Genomic DNA, 18,340 nt, shown 5'->3' with positions numbered 1-18,340 from the left:
TGACCGACTCCACAGGGGAATGCTGGCGCCCTCGGGACAGTGACCTGTGGGCCCCACAGCCCTGCAGCCTCCCAGAAGCGGTGTGGTCGGCCAGCCTGGGTTAGAAGAGGGGAGCCAGGAGGCTGGGCTCTCCGAGGAGGGGGCTGCATGGGAGGGCACAAGTGGCCAGGTGGGCAGGGAAAGCGGTCATACCGGGGCTCAGGTTAGAGTTCAGAGTGGGGGGTCGGGTAGAGGTCAGAGAGGGGTTCCGGTTAGGGGTCAAATCGGGGGCTCAGATTAGAGGTCAGAGCAGCAGCTCAGGTTAGAGGTCAAAACTGGGGCTTGGGGTCGAGGACAGAGCGGAGTTTCAGGGTAGAGTCAGAGCTGGGGCTTGGGTTAGAGATCTGGGTGGGGTTTTGGTTTGTTTTTTTAAGATTTTATTTATTTATTCGACAGACAGAGATCACAAGTAGGCAGAGAGGCAGGCGGGGGGCCGGGGAAGCAGGGTCCCCGCTGAGCAGAGAGCCCGATGTGGGGCTCGATCCCAGGACCCTGGGATCATGACCCGTGCCGAAGGCAGAGGCTTTAACCCACTGAGCCACCCAGGCACCTCCGTGGGTGGGGGTTTGTGTTAGAAGTCAGAGCAAGGGCTCAGGCAGAGGTCAAATCAGGGGCTCGGGTTAGAGGTCAAATCAGGGGCTCGGGTTAGAGGTCAAATCAAGGGCTCGGGGTAGAGAACAGAGCCAGGGCTTGGTTAGAGATCAGACCGGAGGCTCAGGTTAGAGGACAGACTGTGAGCTTGGGGTAGAGAACAAAGTGGGGTTCAGGTTAGAGAGGTCAGAGTGGGTGTTCGGGTTAGAGGTCAGAGCAGGGCCCTGGTTAGAGGTCAGAGCGGGGACTCGGGTTAGAGGTCAGAGCAGGGGCTGGTTGGAGGCCATCAGGGTGATGGACGCTGGATGGAAGCAGGGTATGTCCATAGATGGGCACCCTCGGAGGGTCTGGGGACTGTGTTGTGTCCTGAGGCCGCGGTAATGCAGCACCGCCGCTGGGGGCCTACGACAGCAGAGACACGTTCCCCCACAGCCCTGGATGCCAGAACGCCAAAGTCAAGGTATGGCTGGGCTAGGCTCCTCTGAGGCTCAGGGGAGGCAAACTTCCCACTGGACCGGGGTACTAGTGGACATAGGACAGACAAAGAAAACAGCACGTGTGAGTTTAGGGTGAGTTTTAGGTGACCCAGGAGCCCTCGTAAGGAAACAGACACAAAGAGGTGGCCGGACCTACATGTTTCCATCTGGGTTTGGACAAAGAGGCCGGTGCGGAGGAGTGACTGGACTCGGGGAGTGGAAGGGGAGAGTCACGTGAACAAGGTCCGTCCAGAATTCTCTTGGCGTCGACTTCCCATCCTCGGGGCACGCGGTTCTCCTGGTGCAGGGAGGACCCCGTCCACCGTCTTCCACATGGGTTTCTTTCAGGAGGAAGACAGTACGGTCAGGGCGCCTGTCCCGCACCTGCTGGCGTTTCAGTGTCTTAGCTCATGACGTGTGAGCCCGGGGGGTGCACTTTAGTGGCAGTCCGACTCCTCTCCCCACTCCCCTTTGAGACGCCCCCCAGAGCGTCCCCGCTCAGACGTGACACCGGCAGCTTGCCCCTTCTCTCTTTGAGCCTGTCTCTTTGTCTGGAGAAGAGGTCAGGTTAGCGACATGGGTCTCCTTTGACGAGGCGGGGTTGCACGTGGACCACCCACCTCAACGCCAGGTTCTAAGTCCGCAGGGAGGCCTCCGTCGACAGGAGGTCGGGTGGTGGGCGCCTCTGGTGGGTGACGAGGAGGGGCGGGGGCAGCTCCGGGGCATCTCCTGGTTTGCTGCCCACTTGTCCCGGGTGAGGGTCTGGGGAGCTCTGGGGAGCTTCCTGAGGGGCCCACACCGTGGCCGGCACGAAGGCCGTGCACACGAGGTCTCTGCGGCGCTTTCTCAGAAAGCGTCTGTTGAGTGCTCCGGCTGCCGTGGGGGTGCTGGGGCAGGGCAGTTGTCATGTTTCATGTTTCAAGGCAGAAGGCTGGAGGGGAATGCCGGTTTTCCACAGAAAGCACAGAATGGCGCACCCGGCTGACGCAGAGGAAGCCCGGCGCGGGCCCCCGGGCACCGTCACTGCCACGGAAACACAGGCTGTCCGGCAGGGATGCGAGATACGACGGGAGTCACACTGCGTGTTTGCAGAGAGGTCGCGTCCCGTGGAACTTGGCCTGACATTTACATGCGTGTAGCAAGCATAGTGGCTGACCACGTGGCTCTTCCAAGTCTGCTTTGCTAGAACTTTCCCACGGGGTCCCAGATCCGATGTCACCTCTCGAGGCTGCGAAGCTGGGTCACCAGCCTCCGCCTTCTGGCCCTCTAAATTAGGGTGAATTCTTGTCTTCCAGGTTCCCACGATGTCCCCAATTCCTGGGCCTGTCAAGAAGTGACCTTCTTTACTTGCCTGTAAGGCCAGGAGCCCCGCGTGCGCCCCGGGCTGGCGCCCTTATCTCAGTCTGGTCCAGCGTCCCCTGTACCGCTTTCAAATACGACCTCCCCATCAAAGTCTTGGTGACATCACCATGAGTTTAATTACGTCCCACGACAAGGAGAACAGAGTCCTTCTGTATGTAGACACGCTGGCGTGAAGGTCGGTGTCTTTAATAACAGTTGCTGAGTTTCAGAGGAGTCGGGTGGGGAGAAGGGGAAAACGTCTCGGTCCTGCTTGTACAGGTGTGATTTCCCAGATGGGCCATGAACTACAGAGAGCTGGAGAGAAAAGAGAGATGGGATTTCTTTCTCTTCTCCTCTTCTCCTCTTCTCCTCTTCTCCTCTTCTCCTCTTCTCCTCTTCTTCTCTTCTCTTCTCTTCTCTTCTCTTCTCTTCTCTTCTCTTCTCTTCTCTTCTCTTCTCTCTCCATGCAGGCAGAGAGTCTTGAGTAAGAGTGAGGGGAGTGACGGGGGCCTGGGGGACTCAGTCAGTGAGGTGTCTGCCTTCGGCTCAAGTCATGATCCCAGGGTCCTGGGGTCGGGCCCCGTGTCAGGCTCCCTGCTCAGCAGGGCATCTGAGAGAAACGGGATTCTTAAGTCTGGAGACCCAAACATCAGAGAACCAGCAACGCTTCAAACCAGAGGCCGTAGAAGAGGTCATCATCCTCATGAGGTCAGCCAGGGCCACGTAATTAAATCCAGTTTCCTGACGCCACGAGCTTCTCCATTAGAGTTTTGGGAGGTCTCCGGCTCCGCAGTGTGATTTCAGAGTTACCAGAAACTTCTCCTCCAGGGTCCTCACGGAAGCCCTTCCCGAGGACTTTCTGAATGAAGACAGAGGGCTCTGGTGTGCGCTCGACTGTAAGACGGCAATTGTCTCCGAACGGGGAGACACTGAAAGCAGCCGTGGTTCGAGATCTGACGAGAGTTTTTTGCAAAATGATGCGGCTGACAAGGGTATTTGGTTATTGCCGTGGCTGTGGCATTTATGACAATAACTGGAATTACCGGCGATTCCACAGACACTAGGGGTGTTGGCGGGCAAGCTTTGGCCACTTACGGCATTAGTAGCACGTGTGCGGACGGCATGACGGAAGGGTTAGCGACGCTTCCCGTCTGACAGCTTCCGGGTAACCGAATGCGTCACGTAAGCCTAACTGGGTAACGTCTATATTTTTCTAAGGACAAATAACAAATCAATAACAAATCATAACAAATCAAAAAGACTGTTTTGAATTTGATTTGGGGAAGTTTGTAAAAATAGGCAGAAGTTTTAAAATATTTGATTAAATAAGATCACAGATCACAAGGCTTACTTAATTTAACCAAAGTGACAAAGACTTTAAAAGCAAATACAAGAAGTAACATGCTTGGGGGAAAAAGACCACTTTGTTCTCCCCTGGCCTCTGGGAGGGCGGTGTTCGCGGCTGTGTGACAGGAGGCCGGGGAGCCAGGGCTGCCGGCTGGGCGCAGGCAGTGGCCGTCAGAGCTCCCGGGCTCTTGGCTCGCCAGAAGCCGCCGAATGTGCCTCATTGGACGGAGGTGGAGACGCTTCGGAAGCTCCGGGCTTCTCCTCCCGCGACCTCGGTCAGGAGACCCCGGGGCTGGGGGTGGGGGGCGTCCGCCTGCCGCTCTGGGTCTCTCGGGTGTGCAGCGCAGGGAGAGCCCGCAGGCTGTCCCCTGTCGCACAGTCTCAGAAATCCTGAAGAAGAGCGTGGGGAGCGGCGGGGACAAGCGGGTGACTGGGCTTTAATGGCTGTAGTCACAGCCCACTGAACACATTCAGATGATCGCTGGGAGCCCCGGGGCCCCGCCACTCCTCTTTGTCCGTCTGTGTCTCCTAGGACAGCCCGTGAAGCCCGGTGGTCTGTGGCCCGCTGGGAGAGCGCTTGGGCCGTCCCTCGTGCAGATGACTTTTGGGCTGTTTTGCGGAAATGAGAGGGTCGAATCCAGAAAGCACATGGTTCTCGCACTAGTGGCCTCATGCGTGGGAGGGGCTGGAAAGGCCTCGGGGGTGGCCTCACCTCCTCCCGGTCTCCATCCGGCAGCCCCAGCAGCTGGGAAAGCGAGCAGAGCTGGACCACGATGTCCAGGGACACCGACCACCCTGCTCTGTACCCCACGGCTCCCAGGACAGCAGGCGGCCAGCCACGTTGGCTTCCTGGGGCCACACACCGAGGACCCTCCCTCTGGTCATCACATTTCCTCTTGCCGTAGACCTGCGTCCCCCAGCCAGTGTGGAAGCCCCCCCGCATGTGTGCAGGGGTTCGCGGGTGTGGTCTGTGGGAGGAGCTTGGGTTCGGGGTAGTAGCGAGCGGACGGGGGGTGCGCGGATTCACGTCCGCCTCTGAGAGAAGCGGGGGGAGAGATCAGGTGGTCTCCGTGCACACCCTGAGGCCCGGCTGCAGGAGGACCGTGCGAGCAGACGCCATCTGTGAGCCATGGGGTCCTCACAGACAACGGCTCTGCCGGCACCTTGTGTTTCCACTCCCACCTCCAGACTGGGAGACAGAACCGTCTGCCACTCAGGCCACGGGGTCTGCGGTGTTTGGGCAGCGCCGCGGAGCCCAGATGCCTTCTTGGGGCTCTCACCTCCCACTGCCTCCTGCTCATGAGGACCCTGCCGGGCAATCTGGGACGATCTCCTGGGAAAGTCACACATCACAGGCACGGGGACTAGGATGTGGGTGTCCTGGAGGCCATCGTTCTGCTGAGCACGGTAGAGACACAGCCGTGGTCTGTGGACACGTGGGCACGACGAAGCCGTGGGGGACGTCGGACTGCCCACAGGCACCTGAGGGCTCCTGGACAGGGGTGTGTCTGCTGCGTGTGGCCACAGTGGGCAGAGCCACCCCAGAGGGCTTTGGGGTGTGAGCTCTTCTCTCGCCTGTCCTCTCTGGTGGCCTCCTCAGCCCCGGCCAGCATCCTGCTGCTCCGGGTCAGCAGGGGTCCCCACGGGTGTGATGTTCCCGCAGAGGAGCCACTGCCACAGTGGTCACTGCACCTGTCCCCACCAGCAGGGTTCTCTCCATCCCAATGCCCCTTGGGGACCACATTTTCAGGACTGTGCTCCTTTCAGAGAGCAGACACCCTGTTCCCCTGTTCACTTTGGGGGAGAGTCAGGGAAGACGGGAACTGCTCCCAGCCTTTGTCTGTGTGGGAAGGCCTGGGCGGCACGGAGAGGGCAGGACTTCGGCTGTGGCCTCCCTTCCCTGCCCCACTCTTCCCACCGTCAGGAACGGGGCTCCCGTGTGTCTGCCCCCCACCCCTGTCTGGGAAGAGCATTGAGGACGGGCTTAACTCGCGGCGTCAAGACCATGTGGGGGGTCTTTGGAAGTACGAAGCGATGCAGGTCTGAGGCCGGCCCGCGGGTCCCCAGGCTGCGAGCTTCCTGGCAGTCAGCCCAGCTCAAGGACGTTGTAGGCAGGGCTTTGCGGGGCCTGGGTGGCCTGCACGGGTTCCCGGGCCGCTGTGAGATGGGAGCTGGCCAGGCTCAGAGCTCCATGTAGCTCCACCTGGCAGAACGCCCCCTCCACGCCCACGGACGTCACGCCTGCAAGCTTTGCCTCCCTGGGGGCCGGCAGGGAGGTGTGTGGGTGTCGCCTTGGAAACTTCCTCTGCAGTTCACGAAGGTCCTGCACTGGGTGACGTGGGCGCTCGGCTGACAGCACTTGGTGGTTGTGTCCAGCGCCCCACGGCCAATGGTCACCCACCACCTACCTGCTGGACACCCTCAGGGGAACAGAGCAGACGCCAGAGCGGCGGGGGCTGGGGGTGCCACTTGCCCCATGCTCCAGTCCCGTCTCTGCCCGCGCCCGGCACTTCGTCTCCACACTGTGCGTTAAACGGCATAGCCTCGTGGTTTCTGCTTGGCTTTATAAAAATTGCCACACGTCATCACCAGCCTTTATAAATTCTGTTCCAGTGGCTGCGTGGTTTTTCACGGAGCTCGCTTGCCTGTGTCCGTGAGGTTGTTGGAAGAGAAGGTTGCTCGGAAGTCTGTTCTAAGCAGTTTGCTCAACTGTGATGAACATTTCCTGGACAAAGCACCTTTGTTTCTTAGGATGTGTTCCCAGAGAGGGAACGTGGGCTTCCCCCAAGGACTGGATCCCACGGGTGTGGCCCGAGACTCTGATGCTCACTGACACTTCTGGTCCAGGACACCTGCCTTTGGGTGCGGCGCCCGGGACAGTCTCCCACCCACCTGGAGGTCCAGAATCTTCCATTTCCTCTCCTTCTTTCCCGCCCCAGCCCACCCTGGCTCTTGCCGCTTGGAGACCTGAAGCCCGAAGGCGTGGGGCCCCTCGCAGGTGGCTTCGGTCACTGTCCATGAGCGGCCTCCCTACGACTTGTATGGGGGATGTGGCATTGCCCCTCTGCCCCCAGCCTATGATTTTGTACATTAGCCCCGCTTCCTTTGGAGACCTTGGTCCCTGGTTCTGATGGATGCCCCTGGCCGCTCGGGCTTGCCCCAGCTGAGTCGGGGCTGCTTCTTGGGTCCCTCTGTCCCACACGTGTAAACGCTGCCACCGATAGCACTGGCCAGCTGTATCATCCAGTGCCCTGGGGGACTGGCATGTGAGAGCTGTGTAGGACCCTGTTGTCACAGGAGGGTCCCTGTCACCACGGGGATGGTGGTCCAGGGTTGATGAGGACAGCAGCTCTCGCGCATGGGGTCTTCCCGGTGCAGGTCTGTGGCTGAGGGGTCTTCCTCGACCTCCCCCAGCAGCCCTCCAAGTCAGCAACTGCCCTGAACACTGGGAAGGGGTGCTGGTCACCCATGGGGAGGGGCCTGGCCCCGGGGCCGTGCTCTTGGCTGGGTCCTGCCCCACCAAAGACATCCCATCATTTCTGGGTTGCGTCTGGGGTGGGTGGGCGAGGTAGGGGTGGCGGCACGGACACGGGCGTCCCGTCCATCCTCCAGGTGTGCATCGTGCAGAAGCGGGACACCGAGAAGATGTACGCCATGAAGTACGTCAACAAGCAGCGGTGTGTCGAGCGGGACGAGGTGCGTAACGTGTTCCGGGAGCTGGAGATCCTGCAGGAGATCGAGCACGTCTTCCTGGTGAACCTGTGGTGGGTGACCCGCTGCCACCCTCCCCTGACCCCAGGGCCCTTCCCCGTGCTCTCTCCTCCCCTGTCCTGGGGATTCCGCATGCACTTCGCTTCCCTGTCCCGGGGCCAGAGCTGTCCAGGCATGTGGGTCTCCCCACAGGAGGGCCAGGCTTTCCCGCCAAGGGGCCTGTGGCCCATGGAGTCGCTGGCACTAGAGTCAGTGGGGAGAGTTCTGAGGGCCTGAGCTCCTCCATAAAATGGGCACCAAGACCAGCTCCTGGATGGGAAGGAGCCTGTAAGCGGCAGTGAGATCACCATCCTCTCTCCCACGTGGGGTCCTGCTGCACAAGGGCGCCTCCCCACGCGGGGTCCTCCCTGAGTCCTCCCTGACAGCTCCCAGCCTGATGGGCTTACAGACCGGACCGAGTTCCCAAGGGCCCCTGTGGGCACAGGCGCTCAGGTGGCTGGGAGGGCGTGCACAACGGAGTTCTGGTCCTAGTAGCGCCGCCTCGGGACGATCGATCCGAGGGTCCCTCAGCTGAACATGGGGGGAGAGGTGGCCCCACCAGCATCTGGGGACAGAAGTGTGGGACAGGGCATTGTTGAGAGTGACGTGGCGCTAGCTTCTCCAGGGGACACACTCAGGGCTGAAGACCCCCCATGGATCATTCCTCTGGGGCCTCTGCAGGTGCAAGAGGTCCTTCAGCATGGCCAGCAGCCCGAGTCAGATCCCGGGGTCCTGCCTGCGCGTAACCAGGAGGCAGGAGCTGGCCATGCCACAGGGGATGTCACCTTGCCCGGGTACTAGTGGGAACAGAGTGGGATGCCAGGCCGGCAGGGCAGTGGAGCCTGGGGCTGCCCAGGCCTCCTCCAACTGCTCACCCTGGACGTGGGCCCGGCCTCCCGTGCTGTGGCCGCAGAGCCCTGCGACCGTCTGGTCCCTGTGCTAGCAGAGGGGATGGCGGGCCCTGCTCCTGGGGAGTGCCTGTGGGAGGTTAGGGGTGCCCAGGCCCCTAGATGGGGGGTCATGGAGTGCGGCGGGCACTGTGACCCCAGCTCACTTGCCACGTGCCACGCTCCCGCGCGGCGCCCACAGGTTCTCCTTCCAGGACGAGGAGGACATGTTCATGGTGGTGGACCTACTCCTGGGCGGGGATCTGCGCTACCACCTGCAACAGAATGTGCAGTTCTCCGAGGACACGGTGAGGCTGTACATCTGCGAGATGGCTCTGGCCCTCGACTACCTGCGCAGTCAGCACATCATCCACAGGTGTGTGCCCAGGGGGTCGCCCGCCTGCCCCTCTTCGGGGTGGCTGCGCTCCAGCGGGACCCAACAGGCTCCTGCACGGTCTGCCCGGCCCCTGGCCTCCAGACCTGCCCCCAGGTGTGGCTCCTGAGCCCTCAGCGCCTGGCTCCAAGCCAGCTCCACAGCTGTGCACCTGCTGCCCCCGGGGGTGGCTTCCATACGAGCAGCCCCAGGTGGGCTGGGATCGGGGTCCCCTTCAGCTGGTCTGTCCAGCTGCTGGGTCCCGGCCACCACCTAGCAGAGGCCGTTTGCTCATCGGCCATGCCCCCAGGGGATTGAACAGATTTTAGCAGAAAGCAGATCAGGAAGGTGAAGACGGCGTGTTAGAAAGTCAGGTAGACGGGGTCTCTGCGCTCCTGCCCCGGAGGACTGTTAACCGGTTACCATCTAGACGCAGACACTGACTGAGCTCCTAGAGTGAGGCCCGAGGAGGCCTGAGGCCGGCCGGCGGGAAGCATAGACCCAAATCACCAATTCTGTGCTGCCCCAGGACTCTGGAAGAGGGGCTGGCCCCGGGGTCTGGGTGAGGGGGCCTGGCATCTGTCCTCCGGGGCTGCGGCACCCCTGCATCCGGTGCACTCGCCCCTGTCCGTCGGGCCACAGCAGGTGGCGGCTGGAGGCGCCCCCGGCCCCAGGCCCAGAATAGCTAGTGTCACCTGGCTCCGTCAGAATGTTGCCAGGTCCGTCGTCTTAAGGCCCACTTAGGCCTCTGGGGCATCTGCCTTGGGTGGGGAGGGGCCCGAGGGACCCCCCTGCCCCGCCGGGGACTGCAAGGCACAAACAAGGCACGAACTGTCGCCCCGTTTCCTGCTCCCTCAACAGAGACGTCAAACCCGACAACATCCTGCTGGACGAGCAAGGTGAGCCAAGGCCGTGCGAGGCCGGGCACGGGGCGGGGTGGGCGGCGTGCATCTCGCCCACGGGATGCGTCTCCCGTCCTTGGGACACTCACATCGTCTTCTCTGCTCGCAGGGCATGCGCACCTGACCGACTTCAACATCGCCACCATCATAAAGGATGGGGAACGGGCCACTGCACTAGCCGGGACCAAGCCGTACATGGGTGAGCCACGGCCACTGGCCTGCCGTGTCGGGCCCAGGCTGGGGGAACGGGGTGGGGGTCGCTCGGGTCACTTCCCTGCAGGCACAGTGCTGTGTGGGACAGGGGCACTGGAGGATCCCACCACTCACACCAGGGGGAGGAGGGACCCCCAGGCGGTCAGTGGGGAGGGGGCCCGGGGCCTGTGGGTTCGGGGCACTCAGCTGCTTCTCCCTCCTGGAAAGCTCCGGAAATCTTCCAGTCCTTCGTCAGCGGTGGGAGCGGCTACTCCTTCGAGGTGGACTGGTGGTCAGTGGGGGTGCTGGCCTACGAGCTGCTGCGTGGATGGGTACGGAGCAGGCTGTGTCCCCCAGGGGTGACCCGAGCCCTCGGGGAAGGATGAGGCTGCCCCCCCATCCCCAAGGGTGCTCAGCGTCTGCGTGGAGAGACACTGAGCAGGTGCAGGACGGCAGAGACCTGTTAGAGGGGCAGCTGTCTTGGGACACTCCTGTGGGGGTCTCTGTGGGGGGTCCCTATGCTCTCACCCTGGTGTCCCCTCCTGGGGACCTCCGGGACCCCCCCCCCCGGAGGACGGCAGCCCGTCCTGGCCTTGGGGCCAAGCCACCTGGGCCCAGACCCTCTTGGGGGTGACGTGCTTCTTCCTGGGCCCCGGGCTTCCCTGGGAGCTGCACCCGTGTGGTGGGGGAGGGGGTGGGCGAGTGGCAGGTGCCTCTGGCTGTGGGGTGAGGCACTTGGTGCAGCGCTGCCTCCCCCGCCCCAGAGGCCCTACGACATCCACTCCAGCAACGCCGTGGAGTCCCTGGTGCAGCTGTTCAGCACGGCGAGCGTGCAGTACGTCCCCAGCTGGTCCAAGGAGATGGTGGGCCTGCTGCGCAAGGTGAGCGCCTCCACCCAAGGAGGGCCGTGAGCACCCTGGCCGCAGGCCCCGGGAGCACCCTGAGAAGACCCAGCCCCCAGTGCACCTCAAATGGCCTGAGCACGCGGCTGTAGAGGCCCAGGGGACCGGGTCAGGGTTGCTGTCCGCGCCTCTATCTGGGGTCCAGGGCTGGGCCGGCCCCACCACTCTCTACTCAGGAAGCCCCACTCGGAGCACACTGGTGCCTGTGGGGTCAGGACGGGGTGTGGGAGAGCTTGCTCGACACAAAAGGCCCAGCTGGCTCCTGGCTCCTGGCCCACAGGGCTCTCCTCTGCATGCACTCACCCCTGCTGGACACTTCACCCCTGCAATGATAGCCAAGCAGCCAGAGGCTTCTCCCGGTCCCTGGGGGGCTGTCCACCCAGTCTGCACTGACCACTCTGCCCAGGGGCCTCCCATAGTGGGACCTTGGCCCCCAGAGACCCAAACAGGGAGTGGGGACCATCTGTACGCCGAGCTTCACACCGTGGGGAAGCCTCAGGTAGGGTCTGCCACATTTTCTGTAAGAGGAAGGACAGCATGTGGGGGGCACGTAGCCTCCGTGACCTGGCCACACAGGGCGCCCTGGGGCTCCCTCGGGGCCTGTCCAGGTCCTTATTGTGGCCCTCCTTGCCACTAGCCAGGCCGAGGCTGCCGCCTACTGGTGAATTGTGGTAGATGGTCCCCGGGAACCCCACCTTGGCCAGGCTGTCCCGTCGGCCGCGTTACTGCCCTGACCCGAAGTCGGGTCCATCCTTGCCTGGCCCTTGAGGTCCTCGCGGCGAGAGCTCCCTAGAGTTCCCTGGCCCAGAGCAGGTGGTCAGCTGTGGGCACCGGGTCGTGGGGGCCCAGGCACCGTCTCACGTGGGCCCCATTCCAGCTCCTCACGGTGGACCCCAAGCACCGAGCGTCCAGCCTACGGGACATGCAGGCAGCCCCGTCCCTGGCCGGCGTGCTGTGGCAAGATCTGAGCGAGAAGAAGGTGGCGCCAGGCTTCGTGCCCAACGTAAGCAGGGGAGGCAGTGGGCGCTGGCTCTGGGAGGGCGTGGGCGCCCCGCTGGCCAGGCTCAGCTCCCCGTCCCCCCACAGAAAGGCCGCCTTCACTGTGACCCCACCTTCGAGCTGGAGGAGATGATCCTGGAGTCCAGGCCCCTGCACAAGAAGAAGAAGCGGCTGGCCAAGAACCGGTCCCGGGACAGCAGCCGGGACAGCTCGCAGTCGGTGAGGGACACGCCCCACCCCCCCGAGGCCTGCTCGTCGTCCTCCTGTGCAGATGGGGTCCCTGCTGCTCCATCCTGCCCCTGGTTGTGGGGCTCCGGGGCTGCAGACCCATCATGCCCAGCTCTGCCCCCGGGGTCTCCCACACTTGCCCTGTGTGTGCCTCCTCTTACAGGGACACTCTAACCCCAGATGACCCTCTCCTAACCTGACCCTGTCACATTCCAGGGAGCTGAAGGGTAGGATGCCAGTCTTGGGGGGTGGGAAACAGAGTAACCCACAGCAGCCTCTTTCCTGCCCCGGGAGTGTGGGGGCGCCCCTGGGGAGCTCATGCTGTGAGTGTGGGACCAGCCCTGCCCCCAGGTATAGCTGGTCCTCACAAGAGCACGTGGGGGTACAGGGGTGGATGGCAGGGGTCACAGCAGTGACCTTGTACGGCACCGGTGCCACCCCACTCCTGGACCGGTCTGAGCCGGCAGAGGCCCCCAGCCCCAGCGCCACCCCCTCACACCTGCTCCCCAGCACAGGGGTGAGGTGGGGAGTGGGCATGGGGCCCGGCTGCTGGTGGCGGCCCCTGGTGAGCGGAGCTGGAATTGCGGGTGCGGCCCCGCCCACTTTCCCCTGTAGGGGCTGTTCTGCTCTGGGTGTGGGGGGAGGACGCGGAGCCCCTCACTCCTCCGTCCTGCTGGGATTGCTAGGAGTCCTGCTGTTCCGAGGCCAGGGGCCCACCAGGGAGGCCGCAAGCGTTGCGTGCTGTGGGTTCTCTCTTTCTCGTGGGAGGGGTCGTTCTCGGATGCGCTGGACTCTGAACGCTTCTGGCGTCTCACCCGAGAAACCACCGCCCGACGAAGGCCACTGAGGTCCAGTCCTGCGGCTTCTTCTGAGTGTTGGCCCGTCTCACCTCTGGGGTCCGTTTACGGGGGGGGGGCGGGTTGCAAAGAGCGTCAGGTCGGGGTCCGGGGTCGGCCTTCGGCACGTGGACGCACGCATTGGACAGACCATTCTTTTCTCATCGAATGGCTTGGCGTCGTTTTCAAACGTTAGTCCTCCAAAAATAAGGGCTTATTCACGGACTCACAATCCCATCCCTTGATGTGTGGGTCTCCCTCGTCCGCCCAGTGCCTGCCCCAGCTGTCCGATGACCACAGCTTTGGCGTCCGCTTCGAGATCAGGGACCGTGAGTCCCGCTCTATGTCCTCTTTCAAGATCGCTTGGCAGCTCTAGGTCTCTCGCATTTCCGGTGAATTCCCAGAGGCTTGGGAAGTATGTCTGCTCAGCAGGTCTGTTTTTGGCTGGAAGTGGAGCCAGTCTCGCAGGCCCCTGCCACTCCTCACCGGGGGTGACAGTTGTCAGTGTCAACATTGCCCACACACGTGTGCCCGCAGACGAGGATTCACGCGAAGGGTTTACTCAGGAAATATGCCCGGGGCGGTTGGTGTCAGAGTCCCGAGGACAGCGGCCTTCATCTCCCACCCCCCGCAGCCCTCAGCTAAGGGGCAGGAGGGCTGTACGTTTCTGTGGTCTTGTGACTCGTGTGCGTGTGCGTGTGTTGGCCGAGAGCGTGCAAGTGTGGGCGTCCTGCCCCAGAACAGGACCAGGCACACGGACACAGCACAGGGCTTCCTGCGGACATGCGCCCCACAGCTGGGGAATAGGGGTCCTCTGTGCACCCTGTGGTGTGTGAGGCACCTTGGCACCACCCGCTCCCACGGTGCCCTGGATTGTTCTGGAACCAGTCCTCAGGCTTCCTGGGAAAACCGAGAGGAGCACGGTTAGCTGGATGGACCACAACCCTGGCCGCTCCATGTCCTCTGTGTCCCTTCATGTACCGCCCCACCCTTACTTGCCCCTCTGGGGGTCTGCGTGTTGGCGGCTCCCCTCCTGGTGTGACACAGACCCTTGCCTAGAGAGCTCCGAGCCCCTGGCCGCATCGTTTCTCAGGCGGGAGCGCGGGCTCTTGTCCGTTCATTATCGGCACGAAGTCAGGGAAGGCTAAGATGTGCTCTCGGCCCAGAGCCCTGTCTCCTCCTGATGGTGGAGGCCGGCCACTCAGCCAGGGTGCCGACTCCTCTGAGAGGCCACGGTGGCAGGGCAGTCACTGGCAAGGACAGAGCCGTACACGCCGAGGGCTGGCCTCATCTTTAGCGGGCACTGACCCGCTGGTGGGAGGAGCTTCTGGGCTTGGGATGCCCAGAGCCCACATGGGACCGGGCACAGTTCACTGGATCCTCCCACCGCAGACGGGTGTGGACAAGGACATCTGGAGGACGTGCCACTTCCTGCTCCTCTCGTGTAGTTCCGTCACGGTCAGCGTGGTGCAGGACCGCGAATGTCAGACAGGCGAGGCTCTTTCTGGCTCTAAGCCCAGCCTTGGGCCAAGACCACAGAAGTGCCACCGGCCACCTCGGGTGACTGCAGAGCGGTCCTCGTGCTTCCTGTGGGGGGCATGGAGAGGACGCCTCTGTCAACCCAGAGGCTGTGTGCCACACCCAGAGCTATGCGTGACTGTGCCGCCAGCTCAGCCGCTGCGCCCAGTGCTGCCGCGGGGTCACGTGTGCTGTGGCCCCCACCGTCTGCCATGACCCGGGGGCCAGGCTTGCCAAGGGAGCAGGAGGAAAATGGGAAGCAGCATCCCTGTGCCCTGAATGTTCGAAGGCAGAGGTACAGACTTAACATCGTGGATGGGGACACTCGTCACTGCCCACGCGGGCTGTGATTTATTTGGAACCCAGGCTGCTTTGCCGGGACAGGGGCAAGACCTTCTCCGGCTCCTCCACCATAACCCGGGACGGCCACTAGGGCTCTACCAGATGCCATAGGAGGGCGCCTTGTTCATACACTTGGTGGCTGGCAGTGGACGCAACAGCCACTGGGTGGTGCTGGGGTTGCTGCTCATGAGGTGGGCGTGGCCAGGTGTCTGCTCAGATCTCGAGTCCAACAGACCGGTGAAGGCGGTCCCCCTTCCCCAGGTGTGCTCAGGAGAGCAGTCACAGCTGTGCTTGGGGAATGATGGTGGTTTCCCATCAAGGTGGCTGATGACAGCTTGCTGCTGTTGTACCCTTCCTTGGTCTCCCTGCGTGTGTGCACGTGTGCGCGTGTGTCTGAGTGCTCACTGTCCACCTCTTTGAGTGTTAGGAGCACTGTATGTGGCATGTAAGATGTCACTAGACCCCGGGCCTCAAGGTGACCTGCTCGTCACAACCTCACTACCTGTGACCATGGTCACTCCCACCTGGTTAGGTGCGGCTACATTACGTCCAGGCTTCTGTCGTTCTGGCATGCGGTCATCACCGTGGATGGCAGGGAGCGCCATTCTAGAAAACAGGCAGCACAGAGCTGCTCCGTAATGCCCCGGCCCTCGCCAGCTCATTCCTTAGCTCCTTTGGAGCCTCCAGGAGAGGATGGTCATCTGAAGGTCCTTGGTTCTTGTCTCTTGAGTCTGTCGATCCCAGACGGACTCTAGCTGTCCGCTTCTCTGGAGATTGTCCCCCTCGGCACTGGCCCCGCTGTTCTGGAATCCTCACTGGGCTGTCATGTCTCCCATGATTCCAGGAGCCACCCTGCAGCATACTAGACCCTGCTCCAGGGGTCTTGACAGAGAATGAGCTCGCCGGGCATGGAAGGATGCCCCATGCGGCTGCACAGCCCACGCCCCGCCCTCCGCACTGCCCTCCCGGCACTCACCCAGCATGTCCTACCGAGGCAGGGAGCGGCCTTTCCGACCTTAGCAGGTTCTGCCACCGGCTGTGCTGCTGGCGACTGTGCCGTTCTGAGGCTGGGAGGGTAGGTGGAGGCAGATCTGGGAGGAGCTGCTCTGTGCCACCTGCAGGAACCTGAGTGGGGGTCCCTATTGCAGGCTCACAGGACTAATGTGCCCGCCTGTATCCACTCAGAGGGCCTCCCAGGTTCTGGGGTCCAGCTCCTTCCTTTCCACGGCCTTGGCTTTGGCGCCGGGAGGGGAGGGAGCTAAGCCAGGTGTGGTTTCTGGCCAAGCTGTGCTGCAGACCCTGCCTCCGTGTCCGCATCTGCTCCGAGGCAGGAGCTTCCATCCTGGGCATCCTTTGGCCCCTGGCTAAGGGTCACTCAGGAGATGCAAACCCCCAGATGCTGTGGCTGTTGGGACAGTTTCTCTAGCAGCCCAGAAGGTCTCCAAAGAAAGCCACAGGTGCAGGCCACAGGAGGAGAAGTGGGGCGGGAGGCATGCTCCGGAGCCCACCCAAGGGGATGTGAGAGCCTCAGAGTGTCCACTACACTCATCGGTATGTTTTTCTGACTAATAGGAGAATGACTACCTTCAGGACTGCCTTGATGCGATCCAGCAAGACTTTGTGATTTTTAACAGAGAAAAGTGAGTACATGTTGGGGTCAGGGGGAGCAGCAGGCCGAGAGGGGTTTGAGGCTCTCTGGGCCACACAAGTCCTGAGCCCCAGCAGCCCTGAAGCAGCAGGGGGCTGGGAAGTGGACAGCCACTATCCTAAGGCATCTGGGCAGCAGCCCTGGGGGCAGAGCGTCGAAGTCCCCAGTTCAGGCTTGTGCGGGAGGGCTCCTTGGGAACTTTCAGTTCTAAACAGGGGCTTAACAGCCAGAATCTCCTGGGGAGACACTCGGTGCACTGCCCAGACAGGCCGGCGGCTCGGGGCCCTGCGGAGTCCCATGGACAGGCTACCTGCTATGCATTCCATAAACCCTTACTGAGTGCCGGGGCTGTGGGTCAGGGAGATAAGACAGGCCACAAACTGCTGACACACCTGCTGCAGGGGAGGGAGGAAGCCTGGCCCCGTGGGCTCAGGAGAGGAGGGGCAAGGAGGGCATGGAGGGCTTCCTGGAGGAGGCAGCTCTGAGCTCTCTCCTGCCTCAGTGAGCAGGACAATATATGGGCACTGGTTTAAGGCACTGGCTTCTATCGTGGAGGTCAGAGGCCTGAGTTAGAACAGACTCAGCCAAGCTCTCTGCAAAGCTTTGTTCCAAAAGGGCTGACCCACCAGAATGCACATACACCAGGTGTTCTCAGCTCTGCTCACCAGCCCACTACACGAGCCTGAGGCCACCATGGTCACACAGGGCACTGCTGGGCTGGGCGTTGCTCTTTGTTCTCCGCAGCGCCCGCAGGGGCACCAGGTCCAGCCATGTTCCCAAGGGACCCATTCTGCCAGTCCTCAGACAAGTGGGGGCTGGCCACAAGTGCCCTAGGGCTGCTGGGGAGGCTGCAGAGATCCCCTCATTGTGTTCCCCCCCCCCAGGCTGAAGAGGAGCCAGGACCCCGCAAGCGAGCCCCTGCCTGTCCCCGAGTCTGGGGATGCTGTGGAGGACCAGGAGGGCGTGCGTCCTGTGCTGCCCATGTGTGGCTCCCTCTGTCCCTCCCGCCTCAGCGAGACTTAATGCCAGCTGCTTTGGATACTCAGTCTGCCGGGACGACAGGACAGGCGGCGGGCAGTGGCCCCACGTGGACGTTCCCAACCAGGCAGCCCCGTTCCTCCCAGCACAGAGCCGGCTGGCGGCCCTGTTGCTCCCTGGTCCGGATTCCCCGGAGCCCGCGTGCTGGCTCTCGGGAGCACAGGGCACGTGGAGGCTGTCAGTATGGCCGCAGGCTGTGCGAGGAGGCTGAGTGCCCCCCTCCCCGGAGGCTCTGTTCCCTGCAGTTGTGGCCTGTGGCCTCTCCTGGTGGCACCCTGACCCGCTCCCCTGACCCACTCCCCCAGGTGGGCACCAGCCCTGTGGTGGGCGTTGGACACCATGCGCGGGCCACCAGGGCCCACTCAGGCTTGCGCGTCCGGGGGGAGGTGAAGAGTGTTTTTATAGATACTCCTGCCGTGTTTCTGTAGATTTCTCACCTCTGAGCATCACGACATAAGAGCCATTGTGTCTGTGTGGTGTGTGTTGCGTGCCCTTGGCTGTGGGTCTGTCCAAGATCTATCCACAGGCTGAATGGCTCCCCCAGTCCCGCAGGTGCAATGGGGGCACAGAGCCTGCCCCAGAACCAGAATCAGCACTGCAGGTCATGTGAGGGCCTGGCAGGGCCAGGCGGAGGAGGCAGGCTCCCAGCTCTACTCGCCAAGGGCCGGGCAGTGAGACACATGACCTCACGTGCTCACACGGGGACACAGGGCTCTGGTCAGCAGCAGGAAGCCAGGGTCCAGAGGTGGCCAGCTGCAGGATGCCCTGTGGGGGCTACCAAGCTCCCAGGAGGTTCTAGGTGGAGACCTGGTGATGTCGGAGACTCGAGCAGGAGAAGAGGTTTAAGGTTTTGTAAAAATATGTGAATCTTGAGCACACAGGTGGCCCCACTGGTTAAGTTCAGGTCTCGATCTCAGGGTCTTGAGTTTAA

At 62.4% G+C, this 18,340-nt stretch overlaps 1 protein-coding gene across 2 annotated transcripts in view; it reads left to right on the top strand.

Moving 5' to 3' along the window:
• STK32C (serine/threonine kinase 32C) overlaps positions 1-17,872 on the top strand; it is a 69,775-nt gene extending 51,903 nt beyond the window's left edge. For both annotated transcript variants that reach the window (XM_047703131.1, XM_047703132.1), the window contains 10 exons: positions 7,407-7,558; positions 8,634-8,807; positions 9,666-9,703; positions 9,816-9,905; positions 10,127-10,230; positions 10,663-10,779; positions 11,678-11,803; positions 11,887-12,018; positions 16,296-16,363; positions 17,256-17,872. In XM_047703131.1, coding sequence (XP_047559087.1) covers positions 7,407-7,558; positions 8,634-8,807; positions 9,666-9,703; positions 9,816-9,905; positions 10,127-10,230; positions 10,663-10,779; positions 11,678-11,803; positions 11,887-12,018; positions 16,296-16,363; positions 17,256-17,394 — 1,140 coding nt within the window. In that variant the 3' untranslated portion in view covers positions 17,395-17,872. The remainder of the gene's footprint in view (positions 1-7,406; positions 7,559-8,633; positions 8,808-9,665; positions 9,704-9,815; positions 9,906-10,126; positions 10,231-10,662; positions 10,780-11,677; positions 11,804-11,886; positions 12,019-16,295; positions 16,364-17,255) is intronic.
• The last annotated feature ends 468 nt before the right edge of the window (positions 17,873-18,340 follow it).

The sequence above is a fragment of the Lutra lutra genome, chromosome 14 (assembly GCF_902655055.1).
Source record: "Lutra lutra chromosome 14, mLutLut1.2, whole genome shotgun sequence".
Classification (NCBI taxonomy): Eukaryota; Metazoa; Chordata; class Mammalia; order Carnivora; family Mustelidae; genus Lutra; species Lutra lutra.
The sequence above is the reverse complement of the archived record's forward strand: the minus strand, read 5'-3'. Positions and strand labels throughout refer to the sequence as shown.